Source organism: Spea bombifrons, chromosome 9 (genome assembly GCF_027358695.1).
Source record: "Spea bombifrons isolate aSpeBom1 chromosome 9, aSpeBom1.2.pri, whole genome shotgun sequence".
In the NCBI taxonomy this organism is placed as follows: Eukaryota; Metazoa; Chordata; class Amphibia; order Anura; family Pelobatidae; genus Spea; species Spea bombifrons.
In genome coordinates this window covers 27,960,832-27,981,548 of record NC_071095.1, presented here as the reverse complement: position 1 = coordinate 27,981,548, position 20,717 = coordinate 27,960,832, and the positions used below count along the sequence as shown (strand labels likewise).

The window sequence follows — 20,717 nt, the reverse complement described above, 5'->3', positions numbered from 1 at the left end:
GTCGGAGGGCACAGACCGCACGTCTCCCAGCCACATCGTTGGCCGAATGGTTCTTATCTGCTGTCAAGTTCTATGTTTCTTTAAGCAAACCGGCGTATATAATATTTTTACTATGTTTACCTCGAGGATAGTAACGATTTGCATGTAACGGCGCCACGTTATTTCACCGTGTAAGCCGTGCCACGGGACGGACGCACGGCAACGACGCTTAAAGCGGAGACAATTTCAAAATCTGTCAGGACAGACCCGCCTGATGTGACAAAGCCCAGTTCTCTATCCGACGCGCTTCTTAAAATCACATGACAGCATCTTCAATATGTTTTAAAGGATCCCGTGTTATCGAGCCCACAGCCTGTTAACCCTTTCAAAGACAAACACCAGTTAAAAACCCACTCATCTGGGTAAAGCACCGGCACAGACGGCACAAAAGATCACGTTCCAAGCAGACGGTACCTGCGCTGGATTCCGAGGCCAGGGAGGGCTCCTTCTTCTCTATATTCCCGGGCTCCACAATCTCTTTTTGCAGGGGCCACCTTACAGCTGCATTCCCGTGGCCCTGGCTCGTGGCGAGCACCCAGATCTCCGCGCACCCACCGGCCCCTAGACCTGGAGCTTGTTTATATTTTCCACAAAGTTTTTTTTCTTCTTCTTTTTTTTCTAGGTTGCGTTCAACAAAGATCTGTGACGATCTGTTTTTTTAAGAGTGTACCTCTGATTAGATGCAGTCGCTGCTCTTTAAGCTTGTTGACCTCTACTGGGGTGGAGGTGTCATTGCATGGGCAGTTTATTAAAGTGGACACATCGCCCCTCTTTTCCCCCCCTGATGCCCCTCTTTTCTAGGAGGTCAGAACGTTTGCTGGGTATGAGGGTATCGCAGGATTCTACAGCCCTAAAAGCCCCGATAATGTGTATAGAAACAGCAGGAAATTGCTTTATAAATGAAACGGGGCAAATAACCCCCATTATTCTTCTTCTAAATCATATAAATTAATTTTTAAGGTAAAAAAAATTGAGCTGGAGGTGGACGCTACTGATTTCATGTTTAATCTTAACTTATATTATTTAGAAGAAGAATAATGTATTTTATTTTGTACAGCATGCTGAGAAAACAGGGGCATTATTATTATTATTATTATGCATCATTTTATATAGCGCCATCAAATTCCGTAACGCTGTACAATGGGTAGACAGGACATGTGTATGTAACATAACAAATTGACTTACAGAAACAACAGGTGAGGTGGGCCCTGCTCAAACCAGCTTACAATCTAGAGGCATCAGGGGTGGAGAGAGGGGCATCAGGGCAGGAGAGAGGGGCACAGGGAGGAGAGAGGGGGCATCAGAGGAGGAGAGGGGCACAGGGGAGGAGAGAGGGAGCATCAGGGGAGGAGAGGTGCATCAGGGGTTTGGGGCTCAGAGAGATGCTGGGTACGATGAACAGACACATGATGTTCACATGATGATATTTTGTAAACGTTTTTAGAAACGTTGCTGCTGAGCAGAATAATTAAAGCAATATTAGGCATCTTAGTATACCGGTATTTTTCCTCTTGCGTGCTCCTTCCCTCTGGCACAACAGGAGTTAAACCCATCCCCTCCCCACCCCGTGTTGTGCCTGAGTGCTGAAAGGAACTACAAGTCCCGGCATGCACTGGGGCTGCCTGCGCGTCAGCCCCGGAGTAGTGAAGGGGCACTGAGCTGCTGGTGTCAGAGGCTCAGGGAGCTGGCAGCATGGAGCACTTTCTGCAGGGCTGTAAGGCTGCCTTACAGGTAATGTGCCCCCTATGCATGCACACTGTATGAATTACCCCTCCATTACTTGTCTCAACGTCTTGTATGCTTCTGACCTGCAGAGCTGACACTCCACTCCTCCATTACTTGTCTGAACGTCTTGTATTTTTCTGACCTGCAGAGCTGACACTCCACTCCTCCATTACATGTCCCAACTTCTTGTATTCTTCTGACCTGCAGAGCTGACACTCTGCCCCTCCATTACTTGTCTGAATGTCTTGTATTCTTCTGACCTGCAGAGCTGACACTCTACCCTTCCATTTCTTGCCTGAACAATTTGTATTCTTCTGACCTGTAGAGCTGACACTCTGCCAAGCACATCTTAAAGGGTGCAGACCTTTAACTTGCTTGCTCTATTTTTTGACCCATTCTTTTGTAAACGGGGTACACGTATCCCCCCGGTGTGCCCAGGAGGGTGGGCGGTCATTGCATTCTCTGTATCTCCTGTGGTATTGTATTGTGGTTGTGTAGGGTGAGTGTCACTGTGTGTCCCGGAGGAAAGCAGCCGCTCCGGTGGGGGGGGGGTTACTTGGTAAAATGCATCCCCCCGCATTCCACAGCAGCTCCAATATAGAGGGAATGTCTGGTAGGAGTGGGTTGCGGTATTATTTGGGGATGAAATTATAATTTTGTGCATTCCCAAATTCCATGTTTTCCCCATGTTTAAAAGTTTAACCCGACCAGCCGTGTATAAAAATCAGAGGCAAAAATATCATCAGTCCAGAACAAGAAACTGTGCAAAAATAGCGGAATTTTTTTTAAATTCTGCATACAAAATATCAGCGAATAACGGGAAAACACTCTCATAACTGTACCGGCCACCCCTGCTGGAAGACCATTCCATTGTCACACTACTCTAATACTGTAAAACTGATTTACACAATCACTGAAAGGGGCTAAAACCAATACCACCGTGCCAGTATTTAAACGCCTCCGCCGGCAGGCAGATGAGAACACTGCCGTCTTTCTAATCACATTGCCAGTGAAATATTGCTGAAAACCCCAAAGTGTTAGTATCGTGTTTATACGCGGAGCGTGGCTGGGTGGACGGGCTTCTCCCCGGGGACAGTCTCCGTGGCATCAGGGGCCACATATTCTCAGTATCCCTCTCCTTAATAAGGCGTTTCAGCACAGCGGACGCGGCTCGGACGGCCAGTTTCCCCCGCAGCACGTGGCCCTTCACAATGGCTTCCTTATTCTGCCGCAGAGATTCTGTATGTGTGGGACGAGCATGCAGCATGCGCGGGTCACATTGTACTCGCCGCGGACCCTCTCATCGCTGGCTCTCGGCTTTTATTGGGCTCCGCGCTATTTTTAAATACGTAAATTCTTACGTCCGGAACCACGGGGCGTCTGGTAGTTTTACCTCGAATTGTGTCTTTATTTTGTGCGTCGGTCAGAACGCGGGCCATTGTGTAGCACTTATAGGGTTAAATCGCGAGTCGTGTTTTGCTTCCCCGGGGTCCTCGCCTCTAATCCCGAGCATTTGTTCCGGGTGGGACGTGCGGCCGCGGACGGCCCTGCTGACGGACACAGAGCTATATTTAATTTGTGCTGGAAAGGTTTTATCTAACGGACGACGCAGCCCGACACACACAGATAGACGTCGGCCTCCCACGGCCAGAAGCCAAGGCTCGCTAAACCAGAAACGCGGGCAACTAATTCGCTTCCCGGGCTCTCGGAATCCGCGCTGCATGCTGTGAATAAGCCCCTCCGCGCGGCGGCATGAATTAACGCTGCTTCCGGCAGCTCGCATCCTTCGGAAATATCGAAAACGTGATGCAGGGAGAAATGAGGTCGCTCGGCGAAAAAGTGGGACTGGCAAGAAGCCCCCAGACCCTGGGGGATCAGACCTGCTTAACCGTTCCATGGCCAAGTGCCACGGCTCTACCCTCGGCCCTTCAAACAGTCGGCAAGAGGCGTTTCCTTTTGCAACAGATGCTCCATCGTTCAAACTAGCAACGAGCCCGGGTTTGCTAGCGGCCTTTTGTATCAGAAGGGTGTGAGGGGATGACGATAAATCAAGTCACCAGGAACCCCCTGTGGTCCTCAAACCCCGTTAAGACGAGGGTCACGCGGCACCCTCCTTTTGGGGAGTTTCATTCAGCGCCCCACCGCGGAGGAGCCGTCATTGTGGGCAGCAGCGCTCTGTATAACGCAGGAGTCGCCCACATGTCGATGTGCTTTACTTCGTCTGGGGTGTCCGACCGATACGCAGCGTGAGGCTCACGTCCCCGGTGCTGGGGAGAGTAGGGGCAATGCGGCTTCATGGGTGCAGTTATATGTACCAACCAGAAACGTTACGGTTTTAACATATATATATATATATATATATATATATATATATATATATATATATATATATATATATAAATCAGACTCCGCAGCGCTCCCACGTGCCCGAGGTCTCCCGTGCGATCGTTATGTGCCATCATTGAGTTATTTCGGCTCTGTCCGAGGCGTTCAGCCTTTATTTATAGCCTGTTCACGTAGTAACTCGTCGGGGGTCTTCGTAACCAATCCCAGGGCCTGCCAAAAATACCATGCCCCCCGATTAGCCGGTAAAACCCGCGCCCCTCGGAATGTAATGCCCCGTTTCCACGGAACGCGATGTCTCTCGGCTGTGCGGGGAACGTGGCAGCATTCATCTCGTTACACAGGCCTTTGTTTCCAGAACAAATGTAATAACGTAGCACGTCTTCTGCTTTTAAGATTCCACGCAAATATTGTTTTTCCCTAAACAAATGACCCATGCGATTTATTAACTGCAAGCATATGGTGTTTTTGTACGTTCCCTCGGAAAGCACTTCGTCTCCGAGCCGCTTTCCATAAATGAGTTACTTTCCAGGGCAAATGTAAGCAAATTATGGCCAAACTTGCCTGCCGTTGGCCCAGCGCCTTCACGGTATCCGAGGAACGCAAGTGGGTTTTAACGATTCTCAAAAAACAGTCGTTTCCATTTTTCGCAACCTTTTTTTTTTTTGACGTTCTGGAGCTAAGTTTAAAAGCAGTCTTATCACCATAGCAACCAATGAAATACTCCCAACTAGTGGGAGCCTTCTATTGGTTGCTACGGACCACTCTTCACACTTTATCCCAGTATAATTTCTAGTGCTTGATATATATACAACGTATGTAATACGCAGAGGGGTTAATGTCACGTCTGGCCCCCGATGAGATATGTTATCGCAGTTTGCTTTATGGCATCTGTTTGTATAGGTAATGGAGCTGCTTTGATGGCTGCGGTAAGAGTTTTATTGAGGGGACCTATATCTAAGTGCTTCGTGTATTTGTCCCACAGCATATATAGCAGATAATATTTGGGTAATTACGTGTGGTTAAGCTGATAGCCCTGACATGGAGTAGAGGTAGATTGCTAACCTATACCTTTCTGCATCCGTGTAGTTGAGAAAGTGAGACTGGAACCTTGCCAAGAGTTACTTAGCCGCTCTTGGACGATATATTACCCCTTTCTTCCTTTTTTTTTTTTACTATCCGTCTCCTTACACAGATTTTCAAAAATGTTGCTTTCCGTCCAGCGAAAGGTAGACCCTTTACTGCGAAAACCCAATTAGTAAGTATGAGTAGGGATGGCATTTTTATTTGCAAGATTATTCGGATTGCTCACGGTCACAAAAGTAAACTTCGCAGCAAGCGGGCCGTGGTTGCAGACCTGCGAGTCTGATATGCTGGAAACCCGCGCACACGTACCGCTACTCTGTGTCTGACCAAATCCCCAACTGGTTTAAATCACGCGAGCGTCCCGAATACTCGTAGCCTGGCTCTTTTATTTCTCTGTGGGGACGCTTTCGTGCTTTTAGACTCTGTGATTATTTTTTTAGTTAGCAGATAGATGCCTATGGAAGACATATCGTCCCGTGTGACAGTAAGAGCTTGGTAAAAAATATTTTCTTTGTCTTTATTGCTTTACAGGAGAAGCATGAATCTCTGGACTTCCACATAGTTCTGGGCAATGAAGCCTGTGATTTGGACTCAATGGTGTCTGCGATGACCCTGGCTTACTTTCTAGCGAAGGTTTGTTCTGATAGTATGCTCCCCCCTGGGAAAGGCCACCAGCTGCTTTGTCTTGCCATCCGGGTGTCTTCCCTCCCGAGCCCGATGAACCCCAAACCATGCAAACATCTTGCCTTCCCGGCACGCGAATGGGAGGATTTACATTCTCACCCATTTCTGTTTTTTCCTTTTAGACCTCATCAAGCAAAAACCTGGTGCACATTCCGGTTCTCAATATCCCCCGGGAAGACTTCCCTCTGAGGACAGAGAGCACCTTCTTTCTGAAGGAGAACGGAATTTCACAGGAGATCCTGACCTTTAGGGATGAGATCGACATTCCGAGTCTGTATGAGTCCGGTCAGCTTATGCTCACCCTGGTGGATCACAATGTTTTACCCAGGTGAGTTGCCGTTGTAACCCTACACCTATTCCTAGCGTGATCCCATGGAGACACATATGTGCGGTATGAACTAATGCGTAAGCTCCTTAACTTCCCCCCTGCTGATAAAGGATGAGCAAGGGATATGGTGGTGATTTTTTTGTTGTAAGTTTTAATAGTTTTTCTCATTGCTTGTCATGAATTCTGACGTGTTCTTGCGTGTGATCCGGTAGTGCTGACTCTTTCATGGAGGATGTAGTGACAGAGGTTATCGATCACCGTGCTCTGGAGAGAAGAGCTTCAATGAATTGTGAGGTCACCTCTGAACTGGTGGGGTCCTGCACGACCCTGATAGCAGAAAAGATCATCCGGGCCGCCCCAAATATCTTGGACAGACAGCTGGCATCTTTGTTACGTGGTGAGAAGCACTCAAAGGCACTGTACATGGGTAAACCAGCGGCAGCCCATAGTAGATGGCATTTCTGCCCTATGTAACCCGCATTGGCTGCTCAGTATTTCAAATCAGAACCCTTAATTTTAATATTGAGATTGTTTTGAACACATAACATGAAATGCTTTCCTTTCTTATCGAGGAACGATTGTTCTTGATTGCGTTAACATGACACCTGCGGCTGGTAAAGTGACCCCAAAAGACAGTGAACTTGTCACAACGCTGGAATCCATGTTCCCCAGTCTTCCATTAAGGACTGAAGTGTTTGATTCACTACAGATAGCCAAGTTTGACGTGTCAGGTAAAAAAATTTTATAAGCATTTTAAATGCATGTGTAGGACACCAGCATGCAATGAGCATGAACATTTTGGTCCGTGTCTTCTGCTCAAGGAACAGCAGCATCCGTCTGAACAGTTATTTTTTCAGTTAGCTGGAGGAAGCCATTTTGTGTTTCAAAGCTTCCTGTTTTGGTACATGCCAACTTCCTGCTCACAATGACGCAGTGGATAAAACAAAAAAAAGCTTCCCCTAGCCCTTAATAAAATGACAACTCAACTGTGAATAATGCAACACAGGATAAAAAAATTGATATAAACAGTCCCAGACTAAGGTGGTAACAATAAATAGAAGATTTGGTGGGGCCTTCCTGTTTATTATTATTTTTTACTCACGATTCCTTGCTCAGGTCTGACCACAGAACAGATGCTGAGAAAAGACATGAAAGCCATAACGAGCCGTGACCTCCTCCTCGCCATCAGCTCCATCTACATTAGCCTGGAGGTAAGACACATTTTAAACTTCAGCCAGCCAAGGGATGTGGGCAGCTTGTCCTGAAATATTAAAATGATTTGGATAAACTACACATTTTGAGCTGTTATGCTCTTTAATAATTATTTTCTCCCCATTCGTATATTTTTCAGCTTAATGTTAAAGTCTGGAGTCATGTGACACAGAGAGTTGTAGCAAAGGCTTTCTGAAAATTCCAGATACGCGTTTCGTTCAGATGTATCTTCCTTTGACTTTATATTTTAGAAGCTGTAATCTGTGTGGCGTAAAACCCAGCCATGTAACCGGGTTCCTGTGCTTTTTTTCCTTCTATCCTCAGGATTTTGTGCACAGGGCCAACCTGGAGTCTGACCTACGAGCATTTTGCCAGAGGCACGGTTACAACGTTTTAATAGCCATGGCTATAACTTTCAATAGTGACAATGAACCCACAAGACAGATAGCCGTGTACAGTCAGCGGGAAGAGCTCCGAGCGTCGGTAGGTAGCCCAAATATTTGTAGTATTGCATTGTACCATTCTTCATGCGTGTTGGGAAATAATAAGGGTCCCCGATCACGTCTTTTCACCGCATATCAATGAGCTTCATTCATTTCATGTGATAATGTGGGATGGCTCTACACGGATAGGCGTACATACGGCAAGTGACCAAACCAGGGGTCAACCTTGATAAAAAAAAAAAATTAAAAAAAAAAAGATTCTTTTCATAACGACTTTGTGGTTGTTCTCAGTCTGTCCTGGAAATACTACTTCTACTACTACTTCTTCTACTATAACTGTGAATTGCATGTCCCACCAAACAATTCTTCTCTTAAGGGTGGGCATGTGTCTCATACGTGGACCCCTGTGAATTCTAGTTAATCTCTTCCACCTTGTTCTCATGAGTGGCATGTCGCTTATGGGACAGACATTTTACTACATAATTACTTTCCTGCAGAAGTAGTGATACTTTATTAGCCCTCCGCAGGAACCGGTGGGCATTGGAACTTAAGTTATTGAATCAAACAATATGCTGCCGCCTCCTGGAAGCATTTATCATCCATGGCTGGCTGTGAAGAGCATAGACGATCCACGGCCCAGGGGCTAAACGTTTCTACAAAGATTTGCATTTTCTTAAAAAAAATGAACGGCGTGACATCACACAGTTCCCAAAATCAAACCAACCGATGCCAGCCTAGAGTCTGGTTTACTTTTGGGTTTTTTTTCCCCCTTTTTTAAAGGAAAGAAAAAAGCATATGTAGCAGCATAGGAGTTAGTTTTCAGTGAGAATACTCGTTCAGAAGGAGGCGTTTCACATCCCTCGAGGCCTCCTGTGCCAGGTGATTCTGTCATTTATTAACTAGGTCAAGGGCTAAAGTTTTGCAGTTAGTTGTGAAATGTGATCCTTTGTGAGGCAGACCTCAGTCATTCCAGGGCAAAACTCGATAAACGTCCCACAGCTGCCTGCTGGAGAACTCGCTTGTCAACTGCCTCAAGTGAGTGATTCGGCGGAGTCCAGGTGAGGAGTCGATCCTTTTTTCAGTCCCGTCATTATAAAAACGCTTGTATTTCGGGACCCAATTTACCGTTGAAAATGGGAACCGCAATTTACTAATTGCACCATTTCTGGGTGTTCTGGCAGGCCGAGGTTTAGCCATTATGTAGATATACTGGCCCAGCCTCCTCCTTGAACCTTTGCCCGTGTTTATGCCTCATTACTAGAGGGAGGGCGCGTCTGGAGGCTGTGGTGATGATCGTGAGTGATTGTCTTCGGGGTTCTGCTGTGTAGTGCTGCAAACCCTTTGGCACAGAATAGTACGCAGGAACGATGGGCCGAATGGTCCTCACCTGCCAACAAATTCTGTTTCCATACCAGAGGTTCTCATACTTTTTTCCCAACCAAGTACTTTGACTACCTGATTTCTGTGGGGACAGGAGCGGCATGACCCGAGGCGGACTGAGCCAGACCCTGACCTCGGGAAGACCAAGAGGAAAGGTTTGAGTCCAGATAGCCACAGCTTGTACTCCTTCACTCTTAAAGAGCTAGGCTGAGCCATGTGTTTGGGTCACCCAAGTATAGATTTCACTATTTTACTGAGAGAAGGCTAAACTGTTCAAATAAGAAGAGGTCGCTCCCCAGCGGAGACATGTTCCAGGAAGGCTTGTTCTTTTGCAGCTTGTTTTGGTGCAGGACAGTTATAGTTCTCATTTTCTGTATTTATATTTTCAAACATTTTTGTTTATTAGGTATGTACAGCTTTGGAGGAAGCCGCAAACCCCTCTCTTAAACTATCCCTAATTCCATCTGATCCTTGTAAGACCATTGTCTCTTACCACCAAGGCAACGCCATCGCGTCTCGGAAAAAAGTCCTGCCGATTCTCAAAGATTTTCTCAGGAAGAGAGACTTCGGGAACAGAGCATCTCAACTCATGCAGTCGATTCAAGATACCGAAAAGCCAAAAGCCCGTTTTGGCTTTGGAGAACAAGCGACCGACGAAGGCTTGGATGACAATGACTTCACCGGGGAACCTGGAGACCGCTCGAACACTCCTGATGTTGACGTTGGAGAGGACTTCAGGGGCAAAGGATCGAATTCTGGCTTCAAGAAACAATCAGATGATGGAGCAGAAGAGGAGAACTCCTTCCCGCCAACACCCATGAACAGTCTTGTAGAAGGGTGCCCCTTGGACAGAGGACTTCCTAAATTTACAGCAGAAGCAATACTGGAAAGATTCAGCCGGATCACTGCGGTAGATTCTGAAGTCAAATCATCCGGAGGGTCCAAGTGACTTGGTGCCAACGATGCCTGGATATGAAGGAACTGAATATCATAATAAGAGGAGGGGGCTTTTTCAACAGTTTTCTGTAATACTTCAGGGTGCAATCTTTGGTAAAATTAACAGTATCGCTCCCAGCATGCGTTTCAGAATAGATACCCAAACGTTTGTTCTCCTTCTGCCATGGATTACAATGTTTAAATTGCTCATTTTAGAGGCTATGTGAGGATTATAGGAATTGTAGTCCTTGGCAAGTGGAACTTCCTTTTATCTATGGCAGCCGATGTAGGCTACTAATTACACCATGTATATCAAATAAATTAATACTCATGATGTTATTTATTATGCATGCAAGGGAGGAAACCCACGGAGTAATTAAACTAAGATGATCACATAGACAATTTAGCAAGAAAAAAAAATGTAAATTGTAAAAACAGAAATAATTATTTAGAATTTCTAATTATCAAAATTTTATACTACCGTGGTTTTCATGGGAAATTAGTACTTTTTTTACAAGTTTTTTTTTTTAATATAGAATGGCTTGAGTTATTTTAATTCACTCAAAACTAAGGCTTAATGTTGAGGTTATACTCACTGCAAGTGTCCGTGCCCTGTTAAAAATAAACTCTTATTTGCATTTTTTTTTTCTTTCATTAAAACTGGTTTATCGGTCCATAATTTCAGAATGGATCACATTTAACATACAAAGGTTCAAATGGGCTGTGAGAACGTCTTTAGTACGTTAACGTATTACACAACAGCTCGTTGAGTCACATTTTTTATATTTTAAATATTATTATATAAATACACTATATCCACGGTGCTGCAGGATGGGAAAAATGCTACTATGTCCCCATCGTGTGATGGCAAACTGAAAACCCCAGACCTGTAAGTCTGATACCAATAGTGCGTCAATTATTCAGAGGAATAATTCTGGATACAAATAGAATTAATTGATTTAATGGTTTTGTGAAGAGCAGAACTCTGTCACTACGATGCAGCAAGAAGGGGCTGTAGATATAATCTATTTAGACTTTACTAAGGGGGGGGGGTAAAAAAAGTTCTATTAGTCCAAGAGATTTTGGACCTTGATTGAAGTTGATAGTTTATTAAAGCTGGAGAAGAGACCTCCGAGGTCCTAGAAGGTTTTTCTATGATAACCCAATAAAATGAATCAACTTGAACTAAAAATCTATTAGACTATAGGGAGCAGAATGTTTTTGGGAAAGGTTTTGTTGTGGTTGAAGGCGCTGTAACACGGAGCTGGGTTCCATTTTGTTTCTATATTAACCACCTAGAAGTGGCTATCGATAGTAAAAGCTCATGGAGGATTATTTCTCCACCGGAGAAGTCTCAGCTGATTTTGAAACCGCATGGATACAGATGGCGGAGGTGGAAAAACCAGTTTGTGATAGGTGTGTATCTGCAATATTTTCCCAGCCAGGGAGGTAAGGAGACTTTGTTTAGATGCCACCTTGGTTAGACGTTCCTTCGTAAAACATCTTCCGATAAAGATGGGGACTTATCTCGAAGAAAATGAGGGCAAGAGGATGCAGCCGAGGTAAATGTTTTGGGTATTTACCTCTACAGATGGTTGTGGGACAGTTTCTTTTCAATATGGGTGTATTATAAACAGTCCGTGAACGTCTTAGAGGTACAGACGATGAGACCTGGTTGAAAAAATCTATATTAATAGTAATGGTATTACAGGGATTGGGATCTTGGATGCCCTCTGGGGGTTGTGAAGCTCCCTGCAGGTATTGTATGAAAAGCAATGCTTGATGCCCCGTCCAGAGCACTAAGAGTTAAAGCTACCCAGACATTGTACTAGACCACGAAGCGATGAATTCTGAGTATTGGTTACTTTGATGGATACATTTATAGGTAATTGGGGTGATGGGGGAATATTTGGATACCTGGGTGTAGATACACCCAATGCTTAACGACACAGGTAGGGTGGAGGTTTGCAGAATTCACCCGCTGATATAATTTGATTATACTTTCCTAAGGATTTTGCTTACTGTCCTTGTCGGCTATATATCTCATCTAGTGGCATTCATTGTGCAGTACAAAAGATACCTGGACCAAGTCACGGAAGCTTTCCATAGATTCATCGGGTTCGGGGTGGAAAAGAGCTTCTGGGGTGAAGTCACCATTTCATGCAGCTTAGTGAGGTCAGCCCTATAACTGACCTGTTAGGGTAATGGGTTGCTCTGTTAGTCCTACCGAAAACACATATAACACAGAAAAATCTTGTCTTTTCCTTATGACTTTAAAGCAAAATTCATATCGTAGTGGAATATACTAGTCTGAAGCCCAGTGAAGGTGGTACAGACACAGATGGCTCATGAGTCTGCTGTTTCAAAACTTATGAGCAATAAGCCGTCCCAGGCTGATGAACTTCAATCTGAAGACCACAGTAGAAGCGGCCATCAAGGTACAAACTACGACTTCACAGGGAGCCAGATTTACAACCCAGATGCCCCTAGCCACAAACGTTCCTGGAGATGCCAAAACCTACACTGGCTGGGCATGGAAGGAGTCTAGGGGGGTGCAGATCGCGCTGATTTAACACTTTCAGACCTAAATGAAGCATAACACGTGTCATTCCTACAACTGCTGAATAGCCAGTCCCTTCTCTTTGTTGCCTCATATTTTTGCTGGGAACACTTATCTATCATGTGACACAAAACCAAGCATTGATAGCTTGTTACCACAGAAACAGGTTTTGTGTTGATCTGATTAACCCTCTAGAGGAAAGATTTAAAAAAAAATATTACTAGTAGGTAAAAATATGTAGTGTGTGTAATAGTGTAGCATGTATCAAATGTTAGTTTATATGCAGACCACTAAGATATAAGGTGGTCCTAAATACGTGGATAAATAAAAATATTAAACATGCCTTCCAGCAACCAGGGGGAAGTAATTACCCAGCGCACATGTCTTTTGAGCACTTCCTAAACATGTGATTGCCTTTTTTTTCTGCCAAGGTATGGGGACTGTTACACACAACTATTAATTAACGTGATTAATATGTATCCATGTAAAAGTGATGCATAGAATCATTGCTTATAATAAGTTACAATTTGAGTTACTGTCACCATAAAACACCTTGTAAATGGTCGGCTTGAGTGCATTGCAGCGAGAGAGATTTGGGTGTTAGTGAGGAGCATATTTGGGAGTGCCTGAAATCGCCGGCCCTGCCTTACCTCCCAGCTACACCGCTGATGTCAGCCCCGATTATCACCCAGACGTACAGCTCCTAATACCTGCTCACATCGCACTTCACGGCTTTCTGTAAGTACATTGCTTCCTATTAAACTCCAGGGGTAGGTTACCAACAGGCAGGGCCCTGGGGCAGCATAATATGTCCGCGCGCATGCTAACATGTCAGGCTGTTGTGTCCTGTACAAACATGCTTGGCCCTTTGGGCTGTGTTTGGACTGCCTGTTAGCACTGAATGCCAGCTTCCAGATTTGTGTGCCATGCTAGCCACCCCAGCACACCTGGTGGCCCCAGGGCAATTACCCTTAATCAAAATCATTAGATGCCCCTTTGGTCAGGTTATCACTCGGGTATTACTCTTACCTAAGTTACTCTTTCCACGGTGGGATCTATATATTTCTATGATGTTTCCGAAAAGGTTAAAAAGTGAAAATTATCTTCAGCCAGAAATCTTGGTCTTTTTGGCTTTCTGGTAACTATGGGCACTCCGTGCAGTCATCGTATAACTCCTTTACTAGACATGTATTATACGCAGTTAACGGAAATTAGCTGCTATCGTGTTTGGATAGTATTAAAAATAATTGTTAATTGTTCACTGAAACATTAACCCCTACCATGCTGCAGACATGTCATGAGAGTTGCCCTTCTGGTGGTCAAAGAGTTACCTGGGTTTTTTTGTGTTTTTTTGCTTTGTTGTGAATAGTTGAGTGTATTCTCCGTAGGCGTTTAATGACCGTGTAATGTCATTTCATTATAGTTGCGTAGGTGTCCATCTTTTAATGACAAGAGATAAGAAGCCAGTGAGAAGCATGCGCCGATGGGGAACCCCGATCCAAAGTGATCCATTAACTTCTAGGTGGTGGAATTGGGGTTATAGGGCTAAATTTGGGGGAACATGTTCAGGGAGATTCTCTGGGTGGTAAATGGGGATCCTTGTATTGCAATTTGGCTCCCAGAAAGCCTATTTAAATCCCTAATTAACCAATTAAAACTCAATTAACCTTTTATTGTCAGATATATGAGAAGGGTATTCCTGCTGGGAACCCGAGAGGGTTATGCCTAAAAATGCTTACCCTTAAAGCGTGAAGCGTTTCCACAGTGCACCCCATCCGACAGCCCCTCAATAAGCTGTCAGACCCTTAAGAGTATGTGGGGACTACATGATCTGATGGTACCCATTAAAAATATTAACCATTTCAAACCAAATCATCAATAGTGACACCATGACGGCTAAGAAATCCTCATTCAAAAAATGAACGGGAAAACTGTGTCTGTTCATTAACAGAATGAAAGTCATTTTTTATTCTTAACGTTGCAGACATTGAAATGCCATTTCTGCTGGTCCAGGTTTTCTTTTCCTTTAATCGTTTTTCCGTTTTATTTTCTTAATAAAAATTATCATAGCTTTTCAACTACATCATCCATATCTCCTTTACTCAACGAGTTAAAACCAGGACTGGCCCTGCCATGTAAAGGTAAACTAAGTGCTTCCCTAGGGCTAAGGAGATAGGGGGCGCCACCATGGTGCTGTCTTCTTTGCTGGCAAGCAAGGCATGCCGGAGAGGGCACCAGAGACATTGCTCGCCAAGGTCAGAAGAAGTGCCATGCCCCGCTTTAGTTAGAACATCTATATGTGTTGCCCCCATGTCCACTTTATTGTAAATGTGATTGAAGGTGCTGCACCCCGACACACAATGATTACAGTACCTGACCCATGGTAGTGTTCCCTCTAAGGTGAGCAAGCCAGCATAGAAACCAGCAAGATCACACTAGGCACTCAAAACTAGGCACTTTGTACCCAGGAGGTGGTTTGGTGGATACATAGCATGTTAGCTGCTGGAGAGAGACACCGGATGAGGTCACATCTCTGTAATTAAGGAATTCTATATAAAGTTGTCTGATGTTTAGTGAATTGTTCATATCCTCTTTTGCCGTTTACTATATTCGTCATTTTACAGTTAAATGAAACACAGTAGGCAAATGATTACGATGACTGCAGGCCATACGTGTCAAACAAGTTAACCCTGTAGCCAGCAAAATGTTCTACATGTCCAATCAGAAGTTACAGTACCGTCAAATGACCTATCAACTCCTTTTGGGTAGAGTTATCTCTGCCAGGCGGGAGCTTGTTTGGGGATGATGGGAAATTTAGTCCAACAATGGCTTGTCGGTCACACTTTGCCCACATTTTGGCCTCAGAGAACAGCTTGATAATGTTTGCCCCAAGACACAAAATCAAACTGATCAAAGTATGATTTGTAGCATTAATGTTGGGCATCCTTTGTTTTTCTGCAGCTTTCCTAAAAGCATCGGGCACCAAGTCCCGGTTTTGGTGGGCAAAACACAGCCACGGATTGATGACATGGAACTAAAAGAAGAATGGCAGGATGAAGAGTTTCCCAGGTATTCACTCCGGGGTGTAAATCCATTGCGCACACGGGGTGTTATGATGGGATTAGTGACCAAGTCAGGTGGAAAGCTTGGTGGTTGGCATCGAAAGGTCCTTATGGTTCTGAAGCACCCGCGCTCCAGCCTTGGTTCTGTGATGGGGAACTCTGTGTGCCTGAAAACCCGCGTCCGTTTGGGGTTTTCTTTGAATTAATTCCTGTTTCCCCTTAAAATGTTCAATAGGCCCCTCCCAGAGGAAACCACGGAAGAAGCCATGGATTCCAAAGAAGGGAATGAATCCGTTGTAGACAGAGGTCAGAGCCAGACCACATTAATTTACATTTTGCTTTACTGGTTGTCAAATTCCGCCAACAGTGTGCATTTTATGGAGCCCCTGTGATGGGCACAGGTGGATCAGTCCATGTCTGTGTTGAAAAAGGTGCTGCCTGTGGTCGTCTGTGGAGATCATGACCAGCCTGGTGGACCATAAATGAGCAAATGGTGCAGTAAGGTGTCGTTGTAGATCTGTGTATCTTGGTAGTCAACACTGAGGGCTTAATACGTAAGAGGGTCGACAGTGTGAACAACTGAATAAGGGATATCTTGGTCCACCAAGAGAATGGCCAGTCTTGATGTTATATGTCTCGTTATATTAGGTTACATTCATTAATTTAGTCTCTTTCCTCATTTCTAGTCTGTCCTCCAAACACACTGGAATTATGCGGCAACCGTCACATGAAAAAGCGCCTCTCGGCCCCGTCTCTCAGTTTTAACTTGGAGAATAGTGAAGACTCCATTGTCTCTGGCCACATCCTTGATCAGACCACAGATGATGACTTTGACTTTGACATAGATGATCTGGAAACCCCAAACAGCAGTGAATTATTGGACTTTCCAGAAAACAGCAACGAGTTTGAGTGGGAAGGTATGTTATGTTTTCATCCCCATCTGATTCATGGAGTCCATATTGCATGATCAATCCCCCCTTGTGATTTGTATCTGCCCATAAAGACATCAAACTGGAATATACGTGGTTTTAAAAAATTGCTGGGGAGGAATAATTGTGCAATGTAAATGTTTCTTATTTCTTGAGAAGGTGACATTTAAATGGATTTACTTATACAGATGACCTGCCAAAGGTAAAGGCAGCAGAGGACATGGCGTATACTGAAAGCCGCATTAGCGACATCGAAGATAAAGAGGGCCGGAAATGGAGAATATTTCTGATTGGACAACACAAAGTAGATATGACAGCGATTGAGCCGTATAAGCGAGTGATCTCCCATGGAGGTAACAGGATATGGTTCAAACTGGCATCCTTGTTTTATTTATGTTAAAAATACACATTAACAGTAACTGCCAGCAATCAAAGGACAATGGAAGTTACCGCCTATCTCCACAACGTCTCAGTTTTTACCATTGCAAATAATTTTTCTACTTTGTTGTATTTTACAGCAATATAATGTACAGGAACTGCTCAGCAGAGCATGTGCGCAGGCAAACTGCTTCCCCCACTTATTCCATTGCTGATGGGGCTATAATAAATATCTTTAAATGTTCTTTTCCTCCAGGTTACTATGGAGATGGCTTAAACGCAATCATCACGTTTGCTTCTTGTTACTTACCAGAGAACAATACCCCAAACTACCAGTATGTGATGGACAATTTATTCAGGTAAACCCTCTTCTGTTTCAAAAAAACACACACCTCTCCCCAAACCCCATGTTCGTTGTGTACGCTTAACATTTTTTTTAATGCAGGTATATAATCGGAATGCTAGACCTAATGGTTGCTGAGGACTATGTGTTGGTTTATCTGAACGGTGCAACACCTCGCAGCAAAATCCCCACCATTGGATGGATTAAACGCTGTTACCAGGCCACAGGCAGGCGGTAAATTACACAAAAAAAACTAAAGTCTTTCCTTGGTATATTCATTAAACAGGATATGTAATTATTTTAACATTTACAGTTAGAAAAAAAGCTATTCATGGCAACAAATAATAATCTTGCATTGTAAACGAGTGAACAAACTGAAGTCACCAAATTAAAATAAAATAACCATTTTCAATCCCCATCATTCCAAAATTTCAAGCCTTTTAAAACCTAAGCAATGCTATTTATTTCTTCTCAAAAGATTATTACATTTGTTTTACATAATTTTTCCAAAGTATATCATAAGATTCCCAAATATTTTGACTTCCTTGTTTACTTGGTGAAATGGCCATTGACCGTTTCTCTGCTTAATTTGTTTTTTAGATTGAAGAAAAATCTGAAATCTGTGTTAATTGTTCACCCCACCTGGTATGTGAAAGCCCTGCTGGCCATTGTTCGTCCATTCGTCAGGTAAAAATCATACAATAATAAAAATGGCCAATTTTTTATTGCCAAAATTATAGACAAACAGGTGTTTTTTTTGTGGGGAACCATAGAGAGCAGAGTATGTGCAAGAATAAAAACATTTATTTTTTATCTTTATTTGTTTTATTTTTATTTCAGCTCCAAATTCAGCAAAAAAGTAAAATTTATCAATAGCCTGAACGACCTGTCTCAGATTATTTCACTGGATCAAATTCACATCCCTGTCTGTATAAAACAGTAAGTATCCTGTGGGTTAAGAGGAGAAAAAATAAAGTAATTTGTATTTATTTAAAACAATAATTCTGCCAATAAATATTTTATTTCCCCAGGCAGGCTTTTGGGATATTGAACTTTAAACTGATTATCTTCCAGGTTAGACCAAGAAACGAACCAATAAGAGAAACAGAAGCCGGATTGTGTATTTGTAAATATGGAGTGACCAGAACCTTACTGAAATTATGGAATTCTGTTTAGAAAAATATGTATTTCTGTGTTTGTGTTCTGAATAGCAGAAAACAACAGAAAAATAGTTTTTTGTTCTGACCCTCGTCGTCCTCAGGGGCGTTTATAGCTTTCTGTTAAAACGGTAATTTTATGTAAGTTGTCTGTATTTTGTAAAATCAGTCGGGTCATGTGACTGATAATGTCGGAGGGGGAGAAGTTTGCACCAAAATCCACATTATGTCGTCATCACAAACCATGTCCTATGCGTGTGACAGCCTGAGAGCTGAATATATGTAGTTTGTACAGTATTATTGTGTTTGTCGTACGTCGATGTACCCTGCCTTATGGAGTTTTTCTGGGGATCCCCTGCACAACGTTCTCACGCAGGAGCAATGCTGCCTCGCTAAAGACAGACGCGTTAGTGTGCTTGCGCACGGGTGAATAATTGTGCTGGAATATTTGTAGCCTGGAAAAGTTGTTTAAATTTAAAGAAATAGTATTTCATATAGTGAAAATGTGAAATAAAATCATATACTTTGTTAAAGTGGAGTTGGACATCTGTACACACAGGGCATCTGGGAAATGTTTGGTGGCCTAAAGCGTCTCTCGTTGGGTCTCCAAGTGAAGGCTTGCATTGGCCCCATTTGGAGACATAACAACAACCCGTTCCAGCTGTTGCTGATGAATTTGGAGAGTAAGAGTGGGTGTTAGAAGTGTTTTAATGACGGCTTCACGTTCACGTTCAAGTAGGGTAGTGTTTCTCACCCTCAGGAGCATTCACCCCGCAGGGTACACATCCGAGAGGGCCAAGCTATATGATTTCTGGAATGAATGGTGTACAGAAATACATAATCTATAATATAAACGTAGACAACCAAAGATATTGAAATAAACTAGACAGGGGTCAACTAACCTCTAAAGCATCACAATTATAGTGTCAGCACTCGGGTAAGCAGGTCGGGCAGGAGCCCTGAGGATACCAGGGGCTCTGTTTGTACCCCATGATGCATGGTGACCAGGAGTGAGCTGGCAAGGACAACTGAATAGGGCACAGACACAAAAGCAGATGCACGTGGCACAATAGCACACTAGCCAGGCAGCCAGCATATCGTAGCCTGATAGGCGGGGGCCCGCTCTCTCTGAAGCCGGACTGACAGGGGCCCGCTCTCAACAGGCAACATGGCTGGAAGGTCCTCGGACGAGGTGGTGGATACATGACTTGGATAAGGCACATGGCTGGAAGCCCACAGTCAGGAAACTGGACTCATGGCAGGGAGCCCCCATGCAGAGCAGATATGGTCAGGAAAGCCAGCTCAGAACTAGAAGACCACAGGAGCAAGCAGTATCAGGAGACTAAGAACTGGGACAGAGCAAGATGGGCCAATACTAGGAGATTACGAATGGGAGCCGAGAGCAAGGTCAGGATGAGGGGTAGAATCCAACCGAAAAAGAGAACACAGAGCAACAGAGCCTGTAGAGGCTGCAACAGACATGAAACCTGGACATATACAGAGTGCAGGATGACAGGGTGGAATCTGGACATACCGAGGGTCCTGTTTGGTCGGAGGCTAAAAAGTAATGTAGGGATGTATTATTTTACTGAGATGGTGGTGGCAAATTGGAACAGCTTCCCAGCAGAAGTGGTAGAGGGTAACACAGTGAAGGGATTTAAATGTGCATGGGATACGCAAATTGCTCCTGAATCTAAGACGAGACCAACGACTGTGGAGCGAGGTGGCCTGTGATGAGCTAATGATAGAGAGACCTAGATGCAACAAGAAGAGCATCAAAGATGACCTAGAATGCATTTATAAAAGAGGACTACCTACTACCACTGGTCTTGGCAACCTAAACCAAGAAGAACATCGTTCACAGATGCTAAAGAAAGCACACCACACCTTCTTTAAAAGTCTTTACTCATTTTTGTTCATTAACTAAGTGAAATTTGCATTTTTAGAACTTTTTTTAAAAATTTTTACATTAGAATTGCATTATCTCTTCCCACGGTGAGGATTCTTTACAGCAGAAATGATAAATATTTCACTTTACACGGACATCAATCAGTTTTGACTCTGTTCCTGTAGATCTGATTTACATAGCAAAGGAAGTCTAACTTATGCTAA

The 20,717-nt window shown here is 43.9% G+C and overlaps 2 protein-coding genes across 3 annotated transcripts; both read left to right on the top strand.

Moving 5' to 3' along the window:
• The first annotated feature begins 1,678 nt into the window (after positions 1 to 1,678).
• PRUNE1 (prune exopolyphosphatase 1) lies at positions 1,679 to 10,855 on the top strand. The gene is made up of 8 exons (XM_053474756.1): positions 1,679 to 1,770; positions 5,725 to 5,826; positions 6,000 to 6,205; positions 6,418 to 6,602; positions 6,778 to 6,936; positions 7,322 to 7,416; positions 7,742 to 7,900; positions 9,647 to 10,855. Exons 1-8 carry the CDS (start codon positions 1,732 to 1,734, stop codon positions 10,187 to 10,189), a joined length of 1,488 nt encoding a protein of 495 aa, XP_053330731.1. The 5' UTR covers positions 1,679 to 1,731; the 3' UTR covers positions 10,190 to 10,855.
• A 714-nt stretch (positions 10,856 to 11,569) lies between these two features.
• BNIPL (BCL2 interacting protein like) lies at positions 11,570 to 18,648 on the top strand. Of its 2 annotated transcripts, none has more exons than XM_053474758.1 (10): positions 11,570 to 11,738; positions 15,698 to 15,805; positions 16,034 to 16,104; positions 16,485 to 16,715; positions 16,916 to 17,080; positions 17,362 to 17,464; positions 17,551 to 17,682; positions 18,049 to 18,135; positions 18,289 to 18,387; positions 18,523 to 18,648. In XM_053474758.1, exons 1-10 carry the CDS (start codon positions 11,692 to 11,694, stop codon positions 18,545 to 18,547), a joined length of 1,068 nt encoding a protein of 355 aa, XP_053330733.1. In that variant the 5' UTR covers positions 11,570 to 11,691; the 3' UTR covers positions 18,548 to 18,648. The 2 variants fall into 2 exon arrangements, with proteins under 2 accessions (XP_053330733.1, XP_053330734.1); XM_053474759.1 differs by lacking the exon at positions 11,570 to 11,738 and adding an exon at positions 13,422 to 13,474.
• Positions 18,649 to 20,717: the final 2,069 nt, after the last annotated feature.